The sequence below is a fragment of the Giraffa tippelskirchi genome, chromosome 10, assembly GCF_054371585.1.
Source record: "Giraffa tippelskirchi isolate mGirTip1 chromosome 10, T2T-mGirTip1v1.2.pri, whole genome shotgun sequence".
In the NCBI taxonomy this organism is placed as follows: Eukaryota; Metazoa; Chordata; class Mammalia; order Artiodactyla; family Giraffidae; genus Giraffa; species Giraffa tippelskirchi.
In genome coordinates, this window is record NC_137284.1 from 161,724,106 (window position 1) to 161,741,985 (window position 17,880).

General features: G+C 54.0%; 1 protein-coding gene across 2 annotated transcripts in view; it reads right to left on the reverse strand.

Moving 5' to 3' along the window:
• Nucleotides 1–16,466, reverse strand: part of VIPR2 (vasoactive intestinal peptide receptor 2) — a 69,011-nt gene extending 52,545 nt beyond the window's left edge. For both annotated transcript variants that reach the window (XM_081535585.1, XM_081535584.1), the window contains exons 1-2: nucleotides 16,299–16,466; nucleotides 12,772–12,871 (exon numbers count right to left, since the gene is read on the reverse strand). In XM_081535585.1, coding sequence (XP_081391711.1) covers nucleotides 12,772–12,871; nucleotides 16,299–16,361 — 163 coding nt within the window. In that variant the 5' untranslated portion in view covers nucleotides 16,362–16,466. The remainder of the gene's footprint in view (nucleotides 1–12,771; nucleotides 12,872–16,298) is intronic.
• Between the last annotated feature and the right edge of the window lie 1,414 nt (nucleotides 16,467–17,880).

Genomic DNA, 17,880 nt, shown 5'->3' on the forward strand with positions numbered 1-17,880 from the left:
CCTATACAACATCCTGTACATCCTATACCACATCTTATACATCCTATACAACATCCTGTAGAAAGTCATATACATCCTATCAGTTCAGTTCAGTTCAGTTGCTCAGTCGTGTCTGACTCTTTGCGACCCCATAAACCGCAGCATGCCAGGCTTCACTGTCCATCACCAGCTCCTTGAGTACACCCAAACCCATGTCCATTGAGTCGGTGATGCCATCCAGCCATCTCATCCTCTGTCGTCCCCTTCTCCTCCGGCCCTCAATCTTTCCCAGCATCAGGGTCTTTTCCAATGAGTCAGCTCTTCCAATCAGGTGGCCAAAGTATTGGAGCTTCAGCTTCAACATCAGTCCTTCCAGTGAACACCCAGGACTGACGTCCTTTACGATGGACTGGTTGGATCTCCTTGCAGTCCAAGGGACTCTCAAGAGTCTTCTCCAACACCACAGTTCAAAAGCATCAATTCTTCGGTGCTCAACTTTCTTTATGATCCAACTCTCACATCCATACATGACCACTGGAAAAACCATAGCCTTGACTAGACGGACCTTTGTTGGCAAAGTAATCTCTCTGCTTTTTAATATGCTATCTAGGTTGGTCATAACTTTCCTTCCAAGGAGTAAGCGTCTTTTAATTTCACGGCTGCAGTCATGATCTGCAGTGATTTTGGAGCCCAGAAAAATAAAGTCAGCCACTGTTTCCCCATCTATCTGCCATGAAGTGATGGGACTGGATGCCATGATTTTAGTTTTCTGAATGTTGAGCTTTAAGCCAAGTTTTTTACTCTCCACTCTCACTTTCATCAAGAGGCTCTTTAGTTCTTCTTCACTTTCTGCCATAAGGGTGGTATCATCTGCATATATGAGGTTATTGATAATTCTCCCGGAAATCTTGATTCCAGCTTGTGCTTCATCCAGTCTGGGATTTCATATGATGTACTCTGCATATAAGTTAAATGAGCAGGGTGACAATATACAGCCTCGACGTACTCCTTTCCTTATTGGAAACCAGTCTGTTGTTCCATGTCCAGTTCTAACTGTTGCTTCCTGACCTGCAGACAGGTTTCTCAAGAGGCAGGTCAGATGGTCTGGTATTTCCATCTCTTTCAGAATTTTGCACAGTTTATTGTGATCCACACAGTCAAAGGCTTTGGCATAGTCAATAAAGCAGAAATAGATGTTTTTCTGGAACTCTCTTGCTTTTTCGATGATCCAGCAGATGTTGGCAATTTGATCTCTGGTTCCTCTGCCTTTTCTAAAACCAGCTTGAACATCTGGAAGTTCACGGTTCATGTATAGCTGAAGCCTGGCTTGGAGAATTTTAAGCATTACTTTACTAGCATGTGAGATGAGTGCAATTGTGTGGTAGTTTGAGCATTCTTTGGCATTGCCTTTCTTTGGGATTGGAATGAAAACTGATCTTTTCCAGTCCTGTGGCCACTGTTGAGTTTTCCATATTTGCTGGCATATTGAGTGCAGCACTTTCACAGCATCATCTTTTAGGATTTGAAATAGCTCAACTGGAATTCCATCACCTCCACTAGCTTTGTTCGTAGTGATGCTTCCTAAGGCTCACTTGACTTCGCAATCCAGGATGTCTGGCTCTAGGTGAGTGATCAAACCATTGTGATGATCTGGGTTGTGAAGATCTATTTTGTACAGTTCTTCTGTGTATTCTTGCCACCTCTTCTTAATATCTTGTGCTTCTGTTAGGTCCCTACCCTATCTGTCCTTTATTGAGCCCATCTTTGCATGAAATGTTCCCTTGGTATCTCTAATTTGCTTGAAAAGATCTCTAGTCTTTCCCATTCTATTGTTTTCCTCTATTTTTTTGCATTGGTCGCTGAGGAAGGCTTTCTTATCTTTCCTTGCTAGTCTTTGGAACCCTGCATTCAAATGGGTATACATCCTATACAACATCCTATACATCCTATACAACATCCTGTATAACACTGTATACATCCTATAGAACATCCTATACACCCTATAGCACATCCTATATGACATCCTATACCACATCCTGTATAACACTGTATACATCCTATAGAACATCCTATACACCCTATAGCACATCCTATATGACATCCTATACCACATCCTGTATAACACTGTATACACTCTATACCACATCCTATACTCTGTGCACCACGGACACAGAGACATGACGTGCTTTCCTTTCAGAAAAGCAGGGTGTCTTGTATGCTGTCTTCTTTGCTTTCTCAACAATATATGTCTCATATTTTTCCCGTTATTTCTGCAGTGCGCAGCATTTTTAATGACTACCTAATATTCCAACATCCACTTCCTTGTGATACAAACAGGGAGTGAGGAGATAACTGTCTGATTGGAACTCTAGTTAGTAAGTCCTTAGTAGGTGCCCCCCGGGTGCTTGGACCTGTTCCCTGTTCTTTTAGAAGGAACTGCAGTTCTTCCCCGAATGATGAGGAAAAGCTCTTCTTTACAGAGAATGCTAATTGATATGTGCAAAGAATGGTTAGAACTTTAAAAGCTGACATTTTGGAACCTGAGACAGACTGGTTTAAGTGTGAATCAGGAACAGGATGCGGGAAAGGCTGGGAAAGACGAGCAGCTGCAAAGGCCACCAGCCAACCGGAGGGAAAAGAACCTGGTGGAGGCCACTTAGAGCAAGGGGCCAGATAGCGAAATGGGATACTGAGGGACATATCGGTCACCAGTGTGGGGACCCCACGGAGCACACATGTCACCTGCATCTGCTTTTCTCAGAGGGTCTGACCTGAGTCTCCTTGAGCCTTCGTGTCCAAGCTGCTATAAAGGAGATATGGGGGCTGGAAGGACACACCGAAACGCACCTGGACTATGGGACACTCTGTGAGGTGACCGATCTGCTGCTTAATGTCTGGGGGTGCAGGCGGGAGCACCCCTAGGGTCAGGGCCCACAGCTCTGTGGACATGGTCCATGGATTGTGTCCTGTACTAGCCGGTACAGCAAGTGCAGAAGTGCTGACAACTGCTGAACACCTAACGCCTCCTTTGCAACACCTGATTACATGGGTGTTCAGTCACACGGAAAGGGCAGCCTCTCTGCTGGAAAACTGCTCACGAAGACAGTAGGGGAAAGCCACAGTCCCTTGGCCTGCAGAGCCCGGTCCGGCCCTGGAGTAGCTGGAGCAATGTGGGATCCTGAGCCCTGGCTGGAGAGAGGCGGCCAGGGTCCCCGGGGGGCGAGGCCTTCACCCAGGCCTCATGCGCCTGCCACTGGGCCCACGAGCAGAGGGCACAGAGACAGAGGGAAGTTGTACACAGGAGAGGCCTCGGGCGCTCTCAAAGGACCAGTCTCAGAGCCTGAAAGCGTGGCCGCTCTTGTGTAGCTCACTTGATCTTATTCCCTGAAGGTGAGGACTCTGCATGCCCGTAGGGAAAGAGAAACTGCCAGACGAACACTGCCGGGGCGGCAGCACAGATGTGGTCACCGCTGGCCGGGCGGACAGTGAAACCGCCCTCCTTAAAATAGGACCCCAGCTGCCCTGTGCAGACGCAGCTTTGCAGCCCCTCCTGCAGGGGGGTGTGCCGACCCAGGAGGCTTGCCAGGGGTCCTCTGAGCTCTGAAACTCTGACTGAACAGTTTTAAAGAAAGGAGTTATCTTCATTTTAGCCCTCAGAGCCACTGATCGGCCTCGGGCTCCCAGTGACCCCCGTCTACTATCAATGTAAGTAACTGAAAGCTTGATGGGCCATCTCACCAATGGAGCTGGGAAAAACCCTTTTTAAAGTGGGTTGGCCAAAAAGTTCGTTCGGGCCCACCCGGCCAGCTTTACCTCGAACGACATTTTTGGTCAACCCAAATAAAAGGGTTTGTGCGTCTCCGTGAACCTGCTCACCTGTTCTGACCCGCATCACCAAACAGGCCACTTCCCACCTGGCTGCCGCCCGAGGGCCCTGCTCCGGGTGCATGGTGGGCATGTGATTTGCCACTTTCTGCAGGTAAATCCAGGCCAGCCTTCGAGACCCCCGGGGTTGGGACGACTCTGCCCAAAGGGCTTCCCCAGGCCAGTGGGCACCTGGGATTCGAAAGAGGCCACAGAGGCAGCTGGGGCGGCCCAGACCCTCCCAACTCTCCCAGGGCACGGAGAACAGCGCGGCCAGAAGCAGCCATCCTGCAGGGCCTCTGTCTCTGGTCAGATTTGCTGTATGCCCGCGGCCAAAGTGGGGCTCCGTGGAGGCTCCCCCCTCAGCCCTGGTCGAGTCTGGCCCCTTCCCAGGGTGACTGCGGTCATGACCAGCAGAAACCTCCCCACATCCTCACTACCGCCTCGCCTTGACTTCCTGCTGAGACCACCTCTCAGAACGCTCCCATCCTGGACTCTCAGGCCACCATTTCCCAGCAACCTGAATGGCCACACAGCACGTGGAGGACCCCAGGGTCTGCCTCCTGACCCTGGGGCGTGCAAGGCTGAGATGCGGAAGGTACCCCCAGGGAGCCGGCCCGGAATGCCCATGTTTCAGCCCCTGCCCCCAGCAGTCTTAGTGCGCACCGAGGGAGTGGACGTGATGCTGAGTGGGTCCAGATCCTCAGCCCCGCAGACGGTGACGTGATCCCTGGGGACCCCTGCACTGGACCTGGAGGCTCTGAGATGCTGGCCTGCCAGCCCCTCCCTCAGTTTCAGATTCACCCTTTGGGCATCTTTGGTGTGACCTGTCCAGGTGTCCAACTACAAATGTCCTGTATCCCGACATCCTGCAGAGAACCCAGTTACCATGAACACTTAACAGCAATGACCAAACTCTCCCAGATGGAGACCTCCTTCTTCTGTTGTTCTAAGGATGCATATTTACACCCTTTGTTCTCAAAATACTTGCAGTGGTGTAAGAAGCGCTATTTCCACACATTGCCTCAGCTGGACATGGAGCCAAACATCTTTTTAGAAATGCTGTGATCGGGGATGACAACAGTACTTGCCAAGGGCAGAAGCAGAGAGGAAAGGAGCCTTCTGAGGGGACAGCCCCCCAGAATAACAGCCCACGTCGGGAGGTGCACTTCTCAGAGATGTCAGTGCAGGTGAAATCAGCCACGTGCTGGGACTGGGCTGCTACAACCAGGACTTGGAAGGCACTCACAGAACAGGCTCAGGGCGAGATCACAGCCTCCGCCCGTGCAGACAGAGATGGAGCACTCATCTTCCACAAACAGACTGGACCTTCTTCATGACTCAGCACAGCTCTGGGACCAGCTACAGCCTTGGACTCTTCACACCTGAAGTGATGAGTGTTCACATCTCCAAAAAAAAAAATATTCACTGAGTGTCACTGGTCCTGAGGCTGCCCAAGGGGCCTGATGGAGGCGCTGGGCCAGGAGGGTCTCTCCAGGACTTCCTGAAGCAGGAACAGCACAGATTCACAAGCCAACAAAGGCACCAGCTTGGGGCTGGCTCTTCCGAGTCCACACTGCAGGCTAAGCCTTTGGGCCAGAAAGAAACAACCGTGCGGATGTGGATCATGACCCAGAGCCACGCTGCTTCCTAGGCCACCTGTGCAGGAGCCTGGACTTTATACAGGAGCAAACCCAGGCTCCACAACAGTGCTCCAGCTCTAAAAGCGTTTGGAGGGCTGTAAGGAATGTTTTACGGGGACTTCATTCTTCAGACACCTTCTGGATATCCCAATATTCAGTCTAATTAGGGTGCTACAATGACCCCAATTGTGGTAAGCTGAAGGCGAACCACCAACCAAGGTCTGGGAAATGCCATGTTGGGGGACAATGCCACCAGACGGTGCCTTGATTAAATCACTCTGGAATTTCAAATAAGGAAGCAGCAAGGTTTCATTTCAGTTCAGGTGGATCCCATAGTTGGGAGTCATATTCTGGGACTTGAACTAACCCAAAACAAAGACTCAAAACCCAGAACTAACCAAAGCTGCTAACTGAACAAAACGATTTTTTAAAAAATGTGGAAATCCACTTTGAACCTATTTAAAAAAATATGCTGAATCCAGTCAACCCCAAACATCAAAATGTCCCCCACACTGAGCTGAGCAAATGCGGTGCCTGTGGTGGGTGTCTGGGCAGGCACACCTGCCTGAGGGCTGACTGGAAATCCCCCTGAGACAGGCGTCTCCTCCCACAGCACCAGGACCGGACCGTCAGGAGACCCATGAGGCCCCGCAGCGGGTCAGCTCAGGAGAACTGATGGAGAGCTAAGCTTGTGCAGACGGCGCACCTTCACCCGCCGTCCTCTGTACAAATCCTCAACAACCTTCCCTCTGGTGTCTGTGACCCCTTGGGACGTTGTTGGTGCCGCACAAGCTCCCGGGTGGGCAGAGCCAAGCCGCATCCCACGGGAGGCCAGACTCGGCTGACGGGCTGGGGCTGGCGCGTGGGGAATCCTGCCATGCTACTCCCAGGGTGATCTTCCATGGATTTACGAGCAGCACTTGGGTGCCGTCCCGGGATGGTCCCTGGACATCCATCTCGCAGTGTTATGACAAGGCATCCTCACACGGCCCGGCAGCCGCTCAGCTGGGCGTGACCCCCGGGCCTGGACACCGAGCTGCCCAGACCAGCCTCCCGCCGGCTGCCCTCCTGTGAGGTGGGCGCGGCTGTGGGCGTGGCCAGGGCCAGGGGCGTGGCCAGGGCCAGGGGCGCCTCATGCATCCGCCGCTGCCCCCCGGGGGCACATCGTGCTGACCTCGAAGCCCGGGAGCCCCCTCTCCCTGCCTTCCTCCTCCTGGGTCACTCCTCCGGCCTCCGGGGCCGGTGGCCCCGCACGGTCCCACCTGGTGGGTGGCCTCCAGCCTTCCTCCCAGCCCTTCCTCCCCCTTTGCCGGGCCCCCGCTGCCCCCCAGGGAGGGGCTGCATCTTCTCACCCCGCCCATCTGCAGCTTCAGGCCTTGGGGCGCCTCTGCCCCCCCCCCACTCCACTTGTTCCACAGCCGCGTCCCCGGCCAAGTGGCCTCTCAGGCAGCCTGCCCAGCTCTCCAAGCTCGGGAACAAACCCGAGCCCCCCACCTGCCTGCCACCTGCCCGGCGACCTTTGGTGCTTTGCACAGGGCGGGTCAGGAGCAGAGGGGCAGCAGGGGGCACGTACTGTCCTTGTCACCCTGGCCGGCAGGCCCCGAGCAGCCTGGCCTCACTCTCCGCATCCGCTCAGACTGGCCTCAGTCCTTTCCTGAAGGGAAGGAAGGAGCTGTAAGAAGTCACAGATGACTTGAGAAGCAGTAGCAGCCCATGCCTGGGATGGAGAAGAGGCGACCTGTTAGTTCTTGGGCTGCGGGAGCCCCTCACACCTCACAGCCAGGGTGGCAACCAGAGACAGGCGTCTGTGGCGCCCTGGGCCCCGGTCAGCGGCCACACTGTGGGGTCTCTGCCTGCAGCTGAACCCCAGCCACCTCTGACGGCCCCTGTGGACATGCAGAGAACCGGGCGTGTAGTGAGGACGGCCAGCCAGGAAGGACTCACCAAATCCACATGCTGCCCCCAAACCCCAGCAGGGCGACGCCACTGTGAGTGGCCAGGGAGGGTCCTCATCCCAAGGGGACGCCTGAGCAGAGGTGCAGATAGTGAGGCAGGTGTCGGGGTTCAGGGGAAGGCCCCTCAGCTTTGAAGCAGGCTTGGGAGGGAAGAAAACCCTGGTCTGAAGCACACCTCTGTCACTAATGTGCCAAGTACAGTTTTATGAAAAGAGCACTGGGCTCAGGGTCCAGGGAGCTGGGATGGGCCAGCAGCTTGGGCAAGAGCCTTGAGGTCCTGTCCTGTGTCCTCACTTTGGGGAGGTGGCTGAGGGCACCTTCAAGCATCAAGGCCGGGATGCCCTGTGCCTGCCGGGTGGGCATCTCCCTTCCTTGTCCAGAGAGAGGAGCCTCAGTGTCTTCCGTCTGCCCACCAGGCGGGGTCTGCACTCCTGCTTCTGGGTCAACAGACGGGACCGCCCTGTGGTAGACGCCTTGGTGCCGGGAGGCTGGGCAGAGCAGACAGGGCCTGGCCTGGAACACCAGAGGGTGCGCTTGGCCACCCCCAGGAGGCCGGCAACACCACGTGCCGGGCAGGACCCTGTGGCCACAGGGACAGTGGACAGCACGGCTGAGGGGCCAGCAGCCCACACGGGAACCGCTGCCCGGAGGCTGCGGACGGCCACCCTGCGGGGAGTCGCCCCTGAGCCGGGGACAGGCATGGGCGTGCCTCGGGAGTGGCACGGACAGCCTTGCTCCAGACCCTCCCTGAGGATGAGTGTAGGGCAGCGGGCTTGGCAGACGGTGCGCAGCCCCGGGACTGATCTCCATAACGAGAGGGCATCTTTCATGGAGCGGAGGATGGGTGGGCACACCAGCATCTCTGCAACCCTGGGGTCCCCCAGCTCAGGGCTCCTCAGGCAGGACACACCGCCCTGGGCCTTGCTCCGCAGTTCGTGGAGCTCAGGGCAAAGGGCACCCATGGGAGTGAGAGCCCGTCGCCCACAGCCTGCTCTTCCTGGAGCAGTCGCCTCTGATGACAAAACTGCCAGGGCCTGTGCCCTCCGCAGGCGCCCGGAATGTGCCAGGACCTCCCGCTAGCTTGAAGGGCCGCAAACCCAAACCCACCATGGCTCTCGACGAGTGAATCAAAATTAGTCTAGTATCCTTTGTTTAGAAAAGTCAAAAGCGGGAAGTTTCCTAGTCCAGCACCTCCCAGGGCCCTGGTTTAAGCTACTGCTTGTCATCAAAGCCTCCACAGCCATGAACCTTCAAGACACGGCTCAGACTGTAGAGCGGCACCCCCCTTCCCAAAATTAGGGCAAAAATGATGCAAAGTCACAGGGAAGGTCCCAGGTGACCTGGGCACAGGCGGGAACGCTGGCAGAGAGGAGCGTTGACTCGGGGCCTTCCACCGTGGTCAGTGGCGCAGGCAGGGACAGAGCGGCTTTGAGCTGTATTTCCAGGCATCGGTGGCCTGAGCCTCACGTGCAGGACTAAGTCAGTCTTCGTGCTGAATCAATGTTAAGTCGCAGAGCTCTAAATGCCTCCTAAACTTTCCTTTTTTACAAAGTGAATCCGTTGAAGAGGCTTAGAGCTGAAGTTGGCTTTTGTCTAGATTTACGTGTTGGTTTGTCTGTGTTTGTTTTAGATCCAACATGTGATAAAAAGAATTCCTTGTTAGACTTATACAAATTACCTCACCAGAATTGAAAACTAGTTTTTGGGTTTTTTTTTTACCACTTCGGGTGCTGTCTCACCCGCTCTCTTGCAGCTCCTGCAGACCCTCAGTGTCTCCGCTGACGGTCACTGTGGATACTGGACGCGTTCTCCTCTTACTCGCGAGAAGGCCTTCGCGCAGCTCCCGGTTTACCTCATCTGTAGTATCTTTATTCTGGTAACTCATTACTATTTATATCCTTGGTATTCGAGCCACGCACATTTCAAAGAGCAAAAAGGAAAAGATGGGAATTTAGAACACAAGCTGCTTCTCTCTGCAGAAAGCGAGGGTGCCAGGCAGGCTACCTGGCCGTTCTCCCTCCTCTGAGGGCAGAGGGCTGCCCACACAGTCTTCCTGTGAGTCAGGGTGAAGGGGCTCTGGCAGGAGTTTTTGCTGTCGAGCTAACAGTGAAATAAGAGCCTTTGATACAAGAAAACATCGAAGGACTGACGCTGTCACTGCAGAAAGACTGAGTGACACCTTCCCCCCACTCCAAACGGGAGGGCCGTCATCTAACTCGCCCACGTCCTCTCTGCTCGAGCCAACGCCAAGTCTGCACAGGCTGTGCCATCCACGTTCCCGGCCAGCACGCCCAGCGGGCCCCACGAGGTCACTCTGAGGAACGCGGAGCCAGACAGCAGAGCCTGCGAGGGCTGAGCCCTGAGGAGTGCGTTCAACACCCTGGCCCGTCTCTGCTCCACGAGCAGCTCTCCGAGCAGGGCCGGCCTGGTCCGCGGTCCCCGCAGAGCAGCCCAGCAGCTCAGGCAGCGTCTACACAACAGCTCCGCTTGCTCCACGGAACTTTTTAAAAAGTACTAGTTGCAGACTTTTAAGAATTGGAGTTTTTTCACTGACTTAATGCGCGTGAGTTTGAGCAAACTCCAGGAGACGGTGAAGGACAGGGAGCCCTAGCGTGCTGCAGTCCGTGGGGTCGCGAAGAGTCGGACACGACTGAGCAACTGAACAACAGGGACCTAAAGTGTGCGTTTCTGAGGTTCGGTTCCCCTTTTCTTCACAGCGACAAGTGGGTGGCGCGGGACATTCCCCAAGACCCCACGGCCAGGTGTTACCCTGCCCAGCGGCACGGCCCTGGCGCACACTCGTGAGCTGTCGGCCATGGAACAGCGAGAGACTCGAGCCTTTGGGGCGAGACGCGCTGAAGGATGAGGCTTTGCACTGCTTGAGGCCGCACTCCACCCACCTGGGCCAACCAGAGGCGATGAGTCTCTTTATGAAAGAGAGCTGACCCGAGGACCACGCCTCCTGCCTCACGGTGGACGCGCACACCTGCTCTCCCGGGCCCGCATCTGTCAGGGTGAGTCGTGGGTACAGACCTGCAGGCGCCCCTCCCGACGCCCAATAACCCTGGCCAGCTGGGGGGGGTCTCCATGAGGGAAAGTCACGGCCAAAGCCGGTCTCCTAAAAGTAAACGCTCCCTGCTCCCCGCTGGGTCAGGGTCCCCTTGCTAGCAAAATGCTCTTGGTGAGTGTGGGAGAGGAAGAGTGTTAAGGAGGCCACACTAGGCCAGTGTTTCAGGAGCCGTCCCCAAACCGAGGGGACAACGAGGGGCGGGAGGGGGCCGCCCCGGGCTACTGCGAGGCCGGCTGGGCAGAGGCTTTACCCGCGGTGATGGACTGACTCCAGTTCAGTCTGCCCTGTGTCAGGGCCCGCGTCCCCCCCGGCCCCACGTCAGGAGTGCCTGCTGTATCCAGAGCCTGTGGTGGGGCCTGGCAGCATACCCGGTGAGGGCCGCAGGACCTGGAGGCATTCAGCCTGCCCTCTGAATGCCGGCTGATGCCCCGCGTGAAGCAGGGGCCCCGTTCACAACCGCCCCCAGTCACTGCCAGGGAGTGGACACCATCTGTGAGTGGCCTTAGAGCCCAGCAACCTGACGGTCCAGTGACGATGGTGTGAGGGGGCAAAGGCCGAGGGCCACCCCTGCAGACGTGGTGGAGGGAACCCGCCCACACTTGCCACGAGGGAGGCCTGGACCGAGTGCTGTGCTGACCAGACCCGCTCGCTGCCGCCGACCAGAGGCTTCTGGGGTTTCGGCCTGTCCCCTCCCAGTGTTTAGCTCCCCAGGTGGTTTGGTTTTAGTCGCTAACTCGTGTCCGACTCTTGCGACCCCATGGACTGTAGCCCACCAGGCTCTTCTGTCCATGAGATTTCCCAGGCAAGAGCACTGGAGTGGGTTGCCGTGTCCTTAGCTCCCCTAAGTCGCTTAATTTTCTGAAAGAACAGACCTCAGTGGCCGTGGCAGCTGTCTTGTCCTGAGGCTGACCTGACTGGCAAGACCCAGCTTCATGGATCCTAGTAGCTGGCTAGCGGTCACACGTGGCTTTTACAGGACAGCTCCTGAGTCCATGTTTGAACCGCCTGTTTTGTCTTCCTCTGGACAGAGCTTGACCAGACCTTTTGGAAGACATGGCTCTCAGGACGCTGTGTGCACTGCAGAACCACAGATCTCAAAGGCTGCAAGGAACCCTTGAGCCAGAATCTTCTTTTTTTCAGCTGAGGAAGGGAAGGGTCCAGGGAGACAGGAAGGTGCCCAGGAGAGCTATTTTAATACCGGTTTAGAACCCCTCTGGCTGTAGACCACCCATGAATACCTGAAATGTGTGGTCCAAATTGTGATGCACTCTAAGTGTGAAATGCATATTGGGTTTCTAAGACAATATACAAAAAAAGCAAAATCTCTCATCAATATATTATATTAATTACAAGTTGAAAAAATAACGATTTGGATATATTTGGATAAATAAAACCATCGTCAAAGTCATAAGTTTCTTTTCGCTTATTTTAACATGGCCGCTAGAAAACTCAAGCAACCCATAGGCTTGCATCCTGCTTCTACTGGGCAGTACTGGTCTAGAGCAACACCCACACCTGGGACTTCCCACTCACGGTCCTCTGCAGGACACCAGACTCGTAACACACGGCTGTACTTTGATTTTAATTTTTTTCTTGAAGAGAATAAAATGAAGGCCCAGAACAGAGAAAAAGAAAGCTGAAGGACAAGAGGTTTTTGCTGCTGTTCACGGTCTGGGTGTCATCCCAGAACCTTCAGAGTTCACAAACAGGAGACGGTACCCGGGGGGGTGCGCATCACCCCAGCTTCGCTTCTGGGAGAAATAAAGTCAGTAAGCTCACGGCACTCGTAACTGGTCTGTTCTTCAAGAAAGCAAAAGTCTCAATTCCCTGTTTGATTTCTGATAAATTCCCACTGTTCTTAACTGGATCGAAATCATCTGTGATGTAACTAAGGATTTAAAATGCAACAAATCAGATAAATCGTCATTCCGTGGGAAAAGGAGTTGCCTTTGCAAAGTGTAACCGTCATAAATTACTTTAGTAACTGTTGCTATTGTCTCAAACCATGGAAACTATTACATTAAAAGGTTTATGTGAAGGACCCCTTCCCCTCTGCCCTTCCCAACACACATACCCCACTGCCCATTACCCACAATGTTATAGGAGTTTCACCAGCAGTTCATTAAAAAACAGTGGAAGCAGACTTTTTAAAAAAGACACAAGTGAGCGTGAACACCAGTTTTCTGAGTGAGGTGCAGGCTACTTGCAAGTCAGCCTGTCCATCCCAGGGAGAGTCTCACCAAGCATCTATCTGCCTTACCTTTGTGTTTTTCTGTTTGAGTCCTTAGAAGCTCTGCACATCTTGTTTCTTCCTCCTGAATCTCCAGATGAAATCGGCATTCTGGGTGAATACTGCTCACCTAGTCATGGTTAAAAGAAAGGGAAAATTCCACTGTAATAGGAAAGGCAAGCAAAAACTCTACATAAAAGTCCCTAAACCTCACAGTTCTAAACTGTTCCAAACTAACACTCATTTAAAAGCAATAACCTTCATATTTTGGCCTGGTTATTTTTAAAAAAGCTTCACTATTTACTTTGTAAAGGAATTAGTAAACAAGTAAGAAACTTGATATAATTTTTTTTCTGGCAGGAAAGCAAACTAACTAACACAATACATTGTATGTTGTCAGTACTAATTTGGCGGCAATAGAGCTCTTTAATCCAATAATCTTTCAATATTTGAGTCCTCCATTTCATAGCCCTTGATTTAATCAAAGTAAATACATGTTTACTCATCAGCCCATTCTTGGTGGCTGCACACAGCCCCAGACGCCAGTGTGCTCCATCTAAGGCCAGCCTCCGCCTTCACTGGAGAGCCCTAATAGAATAACTTTATTTTTAGAGGCTGCAGGTCACATTCAAAGCTGAACCTTGGAATCTGGTATGAACGAACTTTTCAAAAAGATGAGGGGTGAGCAGGGAGAGGCCTGGGGCAGAGTCACAGCACTGAGGCTTCCACCGCTCAGCGGGGGACTTCGCGTCAGGCTTGATTACGGGAACCAAAGATGTGATTAACACTGTCAATGTGCGCAAAAGCCAAAGCCAAATACCGCTTGAGTCCTGGAAGGTAATATTCTCTGGTCTTTATTTTCACAAAGGTCCAGTATCCTCTTGTTCTTATCACCATCTCCAACCCCTGTAAATAGTCACATGGTAGCCTGGAGCTGTGTCCCTCACTCTCATGTCTGAACAAAATTTTATTTTACTGAAGAGAATCATACTTTTGCATATATTATGGCCATCTATACTTAATTGGGCTTCCCTGGTGGCTGAGGAGTAAAGAATCCACCTGCAATGCAGGAGACACAGGTTTGGTTTCTGGGTCGGGAAGATCCTCTGGAGGAGGGCATGGCAACCCACTCCAGTATTTTTGCCTGGAAAACCCCACGGACAGAGGAGCCTGGCAGTCTACTGTCCATAGGGCTGCAAAGAGTCAGACATGACTGAAGCGATTTAGCACACATGTTCACATATTTAGTTAGCCTACCACTGAAATAAGTCAATAGATTTCTAACCAGAAATAACACTTCCCCACAGTGTTAAGGGGCCTCCCAGGTGGCTCAGTGGTAAAGAATCTGCCTGCCAAGGCAGGAGATGCAGGAGACTCGGGTTCCACCCCTGGGTTCAGACTATCCCCTGAAGGAGGAAGCGGCAACCCACTCCCATCCCAGGTCTCCAAGAATGCCTGGGAAATCCCATGGACAGAGGAGCCTGGTGGCCTAGAGTCCACGGGGCCACAAAGAGTGGGACACAACTGAGCATGTGCGCAAGTGTTAAGAGCAGAAACTTAATGCTGAATGCTTCTGCCACATGTACCCTCATTGTCCATTCATCAGCAGAAGAATGGATAAGAAAGCTGTGGTACATACACACAATGGAATATTACTCAGCCATTAAAAAGCATACATCTGAATCAGTTCTAATGAGGTGGATGAAACTGGAGCCTATTATACAGAGTGAAGTAAGCCAGAAAGAAAAACACCAATACAGTATACTAACGCATATATATGGAATTTAGAAAGATGGTAACCATGACCCTATATGGGAGACAGCAAAAGAGACACAGATGTATAGAATAGTCTTTTGGACTCTGGGAGAGGGCGAGGGTGGGATGATTTGGGAGAATGGCATTGAAACGTGTATATTATCATATGTGAAACAGATCGCCAGTCCAGGTTTGATGCATGAGACAGGGCGCTCAGGGCTGGTGCACTGGGATGGCCCAGAGGGATGGGATGAGGAGGGAGGTGGGAGGGGGGTTCAGGATGGGGAACACACATACACCCATGGCTGATTCATGTCAGTGTACAGCAAAAACCATCACAATATTGTAAAGTAATTAGCCTCCAATTAAAATGAATAAATTTATAAAAAAATAAAAATAAATTTAAAAAAGATGTGAAGCTTGGTCTTTTTTTTTCTCCCATGGCTCATCACTGGGCAACCAACACTGTAGAAGCTTCTGATTTCAAGCAGGTTGTATTTTTCATACATTAACAAGTCAATAGCTTAAATGTCAGAATTAGGAAAATTGTATTGACTTAAATGGATTTTTGATAAGGTACTAAAAGACATCATAATATCAGATATTCTTGAATATGCTCAGTGATGCCTCATTTTGGGACATTTTAGAAGTTAAAGCAGCATTAAGCGTAACAATTCCTGTAGCTCTTTCACAGTACTGAAATTAGCAGGCAGGGTCTCACCCCCACAGCATTCCTCTGAGGGAGGAAAGCATGGTTCGCCTTCACTCAGAGGAGGAGTTGGCGCGCTGAGGGGTGGGCTAGGTGCAGACGGGAAACACTCTCAGCATGGACGACTTTCCCTAAATAGCTCCATCCCTGGCTTGCAACCTTAAGAGGGGCTATGAGTCAATAGAGAGGGTGATCTGGCCCCGGTGTAAAGTGCGTAAGCGCACACAGCCAAACTGGCTCCAGGCTGCGGGAAGGAAGCAAGAAACGGGGCTTACGGTTTAAGGGTCTTCACGTAAGAGGAATAATTGTCGAGAATTAAATAGTCTATAAATGCATTCATTCAACAAACTTCCACCTAGCATATGACCTCCTCCGGTGCTCTTAAATAATGGTAACAAAATCAAAGCAGGCTATTTCCGAAAGGAAACTTTCTTTAGCCACATCACGTCTCCCTGACGCACACTAAAACAAACAAAAAGCGTGACCAGTACTAGCAGGTGGAAAGGGAAGTATTTAATGATAAGGCAAACTCCAGTTTCCCTCTGAAACGAGAAGTCTGCGCAGGTGACCGCAGCCCTGTCCCCAACTCCAGCCAAGGCGCCACGGCCCCGGACCCGCTCTGCTAGGAAGGGCGTCGAGCAAGGCATTGGGTTCCATTCCCAGCAAACCCGGGACGGCGGAGCAGACCGAGCAAACGCACCTTCCCAGCCGGGTCTTACACCGGGCCGGGCTGGGGCTTCGGTTCTTCGCGCTCTGCGTGGAGGTCCAGAGTCCCCGGCAGGCCTGCTCCGTCCAGCGAGCTCGGAGGGCAGGTGGAGCCCCGGGCCAGCCCCGATCCCCGCGCCCCGGGACCAGCCCCGTTCCCCGCGCCCCGGGGACCAGCCCCGATCCCCGCGCCCCCGGGACCAGCCTCGATCCCCGCGTCCCCGGGACCAGCCCCGATCCCCGCGCCCCCGGGACCAGCCCCGATCCCCGCAACTCGGCCCAGCCCCGCGCAAGACCCGGAGATGCAGTAAAGGCGGGCGCCCGGGGCGCTCCCTCCAGGGAGGATCGGCGCGGCGGGTCGTGAGGGCGCGGGTCCGAGCGCACTCACCGGGGCGAGCAGCCAGCCGCAGCAGGTCAGCAGCGCTGGCGGCAACAGCGCGGGCGCCCTCATCCCGGCTCTGCCGCGCGGACATGGGCCGGGCCGCCCGTGCGCAGCGACGCGGCCCCGGGGTCGGCTCCCCGCTCCGAAGTCGGTGCGCGGCGCCCGGCAGCCGTCTCCGGGTCGGCAGTCTGCAGAGGTTGCGCCCGGCGCCCCGGCTCCGCCCCCGCGCCCTCCCCCAGCTCCGTCCCCACCCCGCGCCCCTCGCCCCCGCCTTCCCGTCTCTTCCCCGCCCCTCGCGCTGGCTTAGCCGCCTGGGTCTCCGCCGCACGCTCCGCAACCGCCCCCGGCCACCCGCACTCCCTTCGGCCGCCCGCCCCCAGCCGCTTGTACCTACTTCCCCGCGCCCCTGGCCCCTCCCTGGCGACCCCCATCCTTCGCTCCCTCTCCCGCCTCTAAGCCGCGGGTGACGGGTGCGCACAAGTGGGCTCCCTGCGCGGCCCAGCTCCTAGCGGAGACGCCAGGGGAGAGCGACTCCGGAGCGACCCACTTTATCGGAGATCCGGCTCCAGGCCTTTGCACCTACGGTGTCCTCTTTGCTAAACTAAAGACGCCCGAGAAGTTGGCAGAAAGGGCAAGTGGGTCGGTTGCGGCAACTGAAAAACTTGGAGGGCGTCCTGATGGAGGCAGACCCGCGTCAAGCTGGGCAGGTCATTCTCTACCCCGACCCCTGACCTCCACCCCGCAGCTGCTCCCGGGCCGCAGAGCTGGGCGCTGGGCAGGGGCGGCCCCGGGCCTGAGACCCCGCCTCATTCCACACCTGCCTCAGAACTTCGCAAGGAGCAGCGAAGCCTAAGAGCTGGTTGTTACCCAGCAAATGGAAAAGCGCTAGAAATGAAAAATGAAGCCGGGAATTTTCATCTGTATTTCTGTCCTCCGCCTATCATCTATCTATCTATCAGTCTGTCGTCTGTTGGTCATCATCACCTACGGTCTCTCCTTCTGTCGGGGGGGTGGGTGGGTGGGCGGGGATCAGTAGTAGAGACAGGATCTGGACTCGGGGTATGCAGCTTGGGATCTGGAAACGTAACGATTCTGCATCCAATTTGACAGACGTTTCTTTTACTCACTATTTGAAGCTGGACAAGCCTTGAACTTTGGGCCAAGTGCCCTTGTAAATGAGAAAGCTGACACCGGCCCCTCACCTGGAGGATGGCCAAGAATGTAGACCATTTATCCGAATGTAAATACCATGCTGTAAACATTAACTGCATCAGCTGCAGGCGAGACACATGGTCTCCCCTCTGTAGGATTTTGTGGTCCAGAGAAGGGGAGAGTGATGTGGAGAGAAGTGTGGTAAGTACCGGATGCAGACAAATGGGAGGAGGAGGGGCCCAGAGAAGTGAATGTGTAAATGAGCCGTGATGGAAAGTGAGAGGAGGATGGCGGGGAAGGCATCTCCACCGCAGGGAGCGCCTGGGCAGAAGCCTGAGGGCCAGGATTGTGTAAGGAAAGGGTCACCTTGGGAGGCCTGAGGGCCTGAAGAACAGTCTTCACTCCATGGAGAGCAAAACCCGAATCACTCAGGACT